The 7,988-nt window shown below is 49.4% G+C and overlaps 1 protein-coding gene across 1 annotated transcript in view; it reads right to left on the bottom strand.

Annotated features, from left to right (window-relative positions):
* LOC102206659 (nucleolar protein 4-like) overlaps positions 1 to 3,498 on the bottom strand; it is a 101,972-nt gene extending 98,474 nt beyond the window's left edge. Inside the window, exon 1 of the mRNA XM_005752137.2 lies at positions 2,135 to 3,498. Coding sequence (XP_005752194.1) covers positions 2,135 to 2,494 — 360 coding nt within the window. The 5' untranslated portion in view covers positions 2,495 to 3,498. The remainder of the gene's footprint in view (positions 1 to 2,134) is intronic.
* Between the last annotated feature and the right edge of the window lie 4,490 nt (positions 3,499 to 7,988).

The following is a 7,988-nucleotide window of genomic DNA, read 5'->3' as shown; positions in this document are numbered from 1 at the left end:
AAAGCACTGTATCGAACGGTTCAATATCGATACGAGTATCGTTGCACTCCTACTTTTTACAGATGACAGCAGGTTCACCTGAGCACATGTGTGCTCTGGGGAGGCATACCCATGGAGGGACGCACAGACCTGTACAGGCTAGGCACCAGCACCCTGACTGGCCTCAGGCATCAGGATGAAATGCTTGGAGGTTGTCACACCGCGACAGGTTCCTCCTGCTGCACGACGATGCCCACGAACAGAGCTGACACTGCAGTAACATCAATGATGCCACAGTGTCACAAAGTGTGAAAAATCGAAATCAAGTTTGGAATGAAAACTTTACTATGTCGCTAAAGAGTTTCTATTGAATATCAATAAATTATTATTAGATAAACTTTTACTCCTGGATGATCCCAAAAAATACATCTGATATCAGCCCAGAGTCACTGACACATCAGAAGATCCACGGCGACGTTGTAGCATCGGGACAAAGAGCGGGAACGATGAGGGCGGAGCGTCAGGAGGGAGACCTTCCACAGTCTTCCACAGATAGTCGTTATATCAGGCTGCCCGTGGTTTCAGTGAGGATTGATCTGTGCATCACTGTAGGGTCTACCTTACAATATAAGGCGACGGTTGTTGTGATTGAATTGAAGTGCTTACTGTTACTCCACGTGACAAACAAAGATCTATTCAGGCTTTTGTGGATTAAACCCACTTAAATAAAATACAGATTACATATTTTCCATCACGTTCCCGGAGAAAGCCCAAAGCTCGCTGGTGGGCACCGGGATGTTTTATATGCAGCATGTGTTTTTTAAAAACCACGAAACGTCATAAACGTGTGAAGACGAGCTCATTAATCTTCCCACAGGACGTCCACGCGGGTGCAACGCTTGACTTCAGGGTTTGATTTTCAGCGTCAGTGACTGAGAGAGCTGCAGCTGAGCGGACGTGCCCGTTATCCACCTCACCTGAGCTTAGACCGAGCCGCCGCTCAGAAAAACATGGACTGTGTTAAATTAGCAGGTGATGGCAGGGAGGTTCAGGGCTTTAAATGAACCCTTCTCTCCTGCAGTGTCTTCTCAATCGTGAACTTTGAATTATTGTGGAAATTGGCTCAACAAAAAGAAAAACTTGAGAAGATATCCATGGATTTCAAATCTTATTTATGTTTCAAACAGTCGAAAACGTCATAAAACGACCCGTCAGTCAGTTATGTTTGTTACAGTCGATGCAGCGACTGCTTGTAGCTTTGTTAAAGTGTCAGAATCATTTTAACCTGTCAGTAAAAGCATCCACGTGTTCAGAGTTCAGGAGTGGAATCATTATGGGGTGTAATGTAAACACTAGCAGTGAAACAGGTTTAGAAAATGATCCAGTTCAAAGGTAGCAGACGTTTCCACTCCACGGCTCTGTGCACCTGCTCAGGTGTTTGTTGTGAAGAGAAGTGATTATATTATATTACAGCGTTTTAGCCTATTTCAGCTTCATTAGGCACACGCACAGACACACACACACACACACACACACACAGAAAAGGCCTCAATCATCTGAACATCCAATCAGGAGACTAATGAGATTAATCTGACTAATGAACGCCTCGCGGGCACGTTCACCAGCATCAGCATAATCATCAGTGTGACGTCCAGATAAATTCAAACTTTTCACATTTAGAGCACAAATCAGGTTTAAAGACAAACATTTACACTGTGAACAGGAAACGTGAGGTTTGTATGTGGACATAAAAAGATGCGCAGGATTCATTATAAAGAGAAATCACAAACAGCATCGTGTGCTGGCGAGACTGCTGTGTGCACCTCCTCAAACATCATCATCACCTCCTCTCACCTTTACTATTGTGTTTTATAATAAAAACACATCCACCCCTGAATATGTCCTGTATAAATAAAGTTTCGGTAGTTTGAATAGTTCTGCTGGTTTTACTTTGAAACGGAGCTCAGGTGGAACAGGTGGCACTGAGCCAGGTGAAGTGCAGCTTCACTCTCACTTCCTGATTCACACACGCACACTCCTCGTGCCTATGGTACGACAACTTTTCTCCGTGCCCCTGGTACACTGCGCAGAAAAACCTTGCCCCACACACACACACACACACACAGCTGTGGGAGAAAGAGGAACCGTCACTAACCGTCGCCGCCTTGATGGGCACGTAGAGCACCGGGCCGCCCGCGGAGCCACCCTTGGCGTCGGGCAGCGTCCTGACCTGGAAGCCTTTGGATTTGACCCAGAACTTGAACTTGGCGTTGATGTGATTTCCGCTCTTCTCGTGCAGGAACAGCGCGTGGCTGTTCTCCTCGTCCCCGTGCAGCAGCGTCTGCAGGATCTTGTTGTACTTGCGGCGGGTCACGGTCTTCGTCTTACCGGAGTCTCCGTACGTGCGCAGGCACCAGTCCTGGAACTCCTCCGCGGGAGCCCCGGGGGCCCGGGCCCGCTGTAGGGCGGGGGCCGTCACCGTGTCCCCCGCGCTCCCGGCTGTCCTGGTTGCCATGATAACCGGTTGGGACGGGAGGGAGAGCCGCTCCGCTCTGCCGTGCGCGAATCCGCTCACCGTCCGGGTCTGATGGATCCACCGGACACGCGGCGGCAGGGGGAGAAACGAGTCCGGACCCAATGAGATCAAACACTGCCGACACTGGGCAGCTGACAACGGGCAGAGCCGCTAACCGTGTCCGACAGGAGAGCACGCCTCCTCCGTTTTTAAATTGCCGTCTGAAAAAAAGCCTCCCCTCTCCCTCTCCTGCTCCTCCTCCTCCTATGTTGCTGCAGAAAGACGAGTGAGCGCCTCTGGGATGTCCAGGAGAGGAGACGGATCTCCTGCTCCGGTGTGGGGGGGTGACCCGCGCGCTCCTCAGACACACCTGTTACAGCGCGGAGCAGTCGGTCACCTCCTCCTGCTCCTCCTGCTGTGAGCTCCGCTGTCGGTCAGGAGGCTGCGAGCTTTCGGCTGTTCATCACCGTCGATGTGGACCTCCTCCTGCGGGCTGATGGAGCTGACCGGACACCTGTTTGATTCCTGCTTCTCCTCTGCTCCTCCAACACAGCCAGCCCTCCACCCAGCGGCTGCAGAGCGGAGGGGCGCGTGGGGCCGTCCTGAGTGCGCGGAAAGCAGGAAGCGTCAAATATGAGCAAATCAGTACTTCCTGCCCACCAGAGCAGCGGCAGACAGGTGAACGCGACGTGACGTCATTAAAAGCTTCACCAGTTCACGTCTCTTAAAAGAAATCCGTGCACGAGTCACGTGACCCAAAGAAAACACACTGCACTTTAGGTGAAGACTAAAACCTTTATTCACAGTTAGTGTGAGTGTGAGCTCGTCTACGACACACACACACACACACACACACACACACACACACACACACACAGCAGTAACCTGCTAATCTGAAGCTGCTGTATGAACCACTATAGTAGATCAAACAGACTGTAAATAAAAGATGGAAACCACCACTATGACATCACCCATTGCTCACGTCCAAATAAAATCCGTCAGCTCTGCTGTTTCAGGGTTTTATGTTTTAGACTTTGAGTCTTTTATATTTACTTTTCTCACCTTCGTGTATTTCCTGTGTTGTTATCCTCACTTCCAGGTGTTTGTACTCTCAGCAGGGCTCTAGAGTGCAGCCAATCTAGTCGCAAATCCGACCACATTTTTCAGTGGTGCAACTAAAAAAAATCCTTGGTCCAACTGTTCCAGTAACAAAAAAGGTCTCTGCAACTCTGAAAGTCTCCGTGTGGTCAACAACTGACACACATCATGCCCTCATCGTGTGTCCCAATCAGAGATAGTCAGGGGTGGGACCTCTGTGATTGGCCGTGGTCCTTTGTGTGCATTTGAAAGTGCAGGCGGATAGAGGTGAGCAGCTTGAACAAAGTGATATCGATTCATTAAATCCTGAATCTTTTAAATATAAATGAATTTTGCCAGCATCTCAGGTTAAAGCTCTCAAAACTATTTCAACAACCACCAAACAGTGAATGAGAGCAGGTAACGGACCCCACACAAAGACGTAAACGCAGAGCGGACCGTCGCGTCAGAATCAGCCGACAGCCGACAGCTCGCTGACTCTGATGCGTCAGCGGGGCCGCGCTTTGCGTTTACGTCTTTTTTGTGCTCGATTCTGAGCTGCAGGTTTTATCTCTCTCCAACCAAAATTCATTGAACCAGCAGCAAAAGAAGATCCAAACTACGCTTCACGTTTGATAAACATCGTCATGAATTCACTCTGATAAAATCACACTGGAGTTCGACACCTGTGGATTATAGAAATCAGTGATGATGCCCAGCCCGGGTGAGCAGCCTAGTGGATGTAGCTGTGGGTAATGAGAAAAGAACGATTGATGACTTTTTCTTGGCCTGATCTGTCTGACGTTCACAGCCAGCTCTGACACGGAGCCATCAGCCTCTGAGTGCTGAAAAAGCAGCAGTGTATCCAGAAACACTTTATATGCTGCGATAAATGCCCACGTGTCCCCTCCACCCGCTGCCTTTCAGCAGCAAGCAGGTCGTCAGAGGAGCCGATGTGATGATTACGTTTAACATCGTCTACAGTATTACCAAAGAGAGCCAACGCACTTTGAGCACAAGCAGTTTTCAGTAACTTCTCTTTCTTGTAACTGAGCTCCAAATAAAGAACTTTGTGTTGACAGATTGTTAGTTAATCATTTACAAATCAATAGTGTCTGTGTGGACGGCAACTTTCCCCCCAAAATTGCGCCTCACTTTTGTGCTGGTGCACCTTTTTTTCTTAGGTGCACCGGTGCAACCATGGAATAACATTAGTCTAGAGCCCTGCTTAGTGATGTCATCGGGTATCTGTCGTTATAGAGCTCCGCCTTCCTTATCTTCCAGGTCTCAGTCTGTGATGTTCGCCTGTTTAGTTATTTCCTGTTTTATTGTGGTAACCTCGCTGTTTGTTTAGCCTCACCTGTGCGTCTCACCTGTGTCCTCTGCTGTCGTTACCTGCTGTGTCTGTGTGTTCAGGCTGCTCTGGTTTGTACTCGTGTTTTCAGTGTTCAGTAACACTGAGTCTAAAGCTCAGGCTGCTCTGAACGCTCAGTTTCACAGTTTTTGATGATGATGTTTCTGTTTGTGGGGGGCAGCCAATCAGAACAGAGAACACCAAGTTTCTGACAGAGGAAGAACTGAGGCGTGAGATGACGAAGCCTCAGTTCAGGCTTGTCTAAGCATAAAGACACGGAGATGGTAAAACCACAATGGGACCTCTCTTCATTTAAGCCTTGCTACCACAGAAGAAGACATCGCAGCGCCACGAAACGCCTCCGTCTTCCCTTCTTCAGGCCAAACTGCTGGTTTCTCCTCTCAGGTGGTCTGAGGCCGGCGTTATTTCCTGCTCAGGAACGCCATCGAGCACAGCTGACGATGAAACCAGCAACAAACGGCGTGCTGCTGCTTTCATAGGAAAGTGTGACGGGTTCGTTTTCCTCACGTTCACAAAGAAATCTTCCTGCAAACGGACCCAAAACATCAGCTCAAAGCAACGCCGCTGCTCACCTCTGCATGAAATCCTACATTTATCCCTCTTACAGGCCTTACTCCCTTTAACCTCTAACGTACACGTTAGCACGAGGCACCTCGCTACCTTCCAACAGACTGCGTGCCCCCGTGATGAGAGTGACGCCTCCCCGCTGTTGTGCACCCGTCTGGGCTGAAGACGCGAGCACACCGCATGTCGGTCTTTAGCACCATTTCAGTGAGTAGGAGCTCAGCGATTCTCAGATGCACAGAGACGGAGACGCAGCAGCTCTCTCTGAAAAAGCTTCATCGCAGCTTTGTCTCCTGCTGCTCCGCACCTGCAGAGGTGACGGACAAGATACGCTTGTAAGAATTAATAATATAGAATAGTGAGTTTTTAAAAATACAAACACAAAAATGAATCTGTTTGGTAAAATAAAAGTCTGGAAAAATAAAGTGTCAGAGCAGAAATAAGGACTTTATTTTGAAAGATGTCGGTATAAAAGCCTGTTTTTCTACAAACAGCTGGTGTTCAGTCCAAACTCGGCCGTTATGTTTGCGTCTCTGTGTTTTGTGGAGGCCCCCGAGTTTCCCCGTAGGAATCAGAGAGAAAAGGAGGAACTCGAGCGGAGGATGAAAATAGCCTTCCACCACGGGAAGTGAAAGTGTGTTTCAAAACACGCCAGTTTGTCCTCCTCCTGTCCGGGAGGCCAAGGCAGGCGGTGGAAGCCAACCGTTGTCTGAGGCGTCGTCGGTGAAATGCGTGAGGAGCTGATCATATGACACAAGCCAAAAGTCACAGATGCGACCCTGCAGCATCCGTCAGCAGCAGAGAGCTTCTCGAGTCATCGCAGCTGACGGAGCTAAATCTGTGGAAACCATCACAAATGCGAGGCGTACGCAGTTAAGCGTGATTAATGCATCTGATCGATGCAGATCCCAGCATGCACGGTGCGCCTGCAGTACTGTAGCTGGCGGTGGACATGCTGGGATCTTTCTCTCTGCCTGTCAACTCTAAAAATGTGGCGACAGAAGAAGTGTCGCCATCGTCCACAGTGTGGTCTGGTGATTTGGTGACAGAGATACCGCGCTGTCATCTTAGGGCGTGACGCATGTATGCAGTCTCCACGCCGCGCACAGCCTGTTGCTCGCTGTGCTGCAGGAGAGTGCAAGATAACGGTCCCACTGCACACGCCTGTGAAGTCAGCATGAGCATGCTGAGGGGAAGTCGCCTGCGTGACGCCTACCAAGGCGTGGATCTGACCGTGAAGTTGTAGGCTAACGACTCACCAATCAGAGCCCAGCAGTCAGTGAGCATGTGCATGAAAGTCCTTCACGTTTTATTCAGTATGAATGAGCTGTGTCCCAAAACATCGGCTGCATCCTCTGGAGGCCGCATTTGTTTTCGTCACAGCGACGCGCCGAAGGCTGTCCCAATTCATCGACTCCTTCAAATGCGTCCTTCATTTCCCCAAATTTGAAGGATGGTCAGGTGTGTCCTTCGTGGCCTACCATATCCCAGAATTCATAGCGCGGCCCAGCCAAACTCCAGTTTCCAACAATGGCGGCCGCTACTAAGTTTTAAAATCACTCTTATTAATCTTTCTGGGTCACAAAATAAACTTTTAACATATTTTCAGGCGCGAATGTAGCTGTGTAAACTTCAAATATCTGCTCGGTTTATCAAGACATCGCACAAAAGTGCTCCGACGTTTTCGGAGACGTCTGCTACCCACCAGCTCGATAGCAAGCCGGGGGGGGGTTCAGTGCTCACTCGAGCCGGCGAGAGCAGTGGACTCCCGGCTTCATCGCTGTCTTTCGCTACTCAGGTTAAACATGATATATAAGTCACTTGGATAACTTTGTGCTGTGTTTTGTTTGTTCCAGAGTAAATCGGTTTGGCTGAGATCAAAGTTATTAGATTAAATAAAACTTTATTAATCCATCGGGTGGGTTCCTCCGGGATTTTCACACAGCTGAATAAACGTCAAACAGAAAACTGATTAAACAGAAGAGTGAGACGGTCGAGAGTTTACTCCAGTGTCCTGTTATATTTTAGACAGCAAGGAGCAGACGGCGAGTTTATTAAACTCCACCCACACAGCGGTGACGCAGATCTGAAGGCTGGACTGTCCCATTTCACAGCCTCGCACTTCCGGCCTTCTCTGTCTTCGAAGGACCCGGCCCACGTAGACGGCGAAGGCCGGATCTCCGAAGGATGCAGCCGACGTTTTGGGACACAGCTAAACTCAGCGGTGATGTCACCGAGGGCCGCTTTCTTCTACAGGACCAGAAGAAATGTTGTAACCATGGATACTGCCCCCTGGTGACCACTCAGACCCCGGAGTGGTGGGTGGAGATAGGCCTCCAAACCTTGGAGGGCCTGAGATGTCCCCAGAGAGGTGGCGCCTGACACCCAACCTGACATATAGACACAGACATACAGGCACACACAGACACAAACATCCATTCCCACCCTCATGCTCTCATATGCACTTACTCCACACTC

The sequence above is a fragment of the Pundamilia nyererei genome, unplaced genomic scaffold, assembly GCF_000239375.1.
Source record: "Pundamilia nyererei isolate P.nyererei 1_Seehausen unplaced genomic scaffold, PunNye1.0 scaffold00346, whole genome shotgun sequence".
NCBI lineage: Eukaryota > Metazoa > Chordata > Actinopteri > Cichliformes > Cichlidae > Pundamilia > Pundamilia nyererei.
Note: the sequence above shows the minus strand (reverse complement) of the source record. Positions and strands in the feature narration are given on the sequence as shown.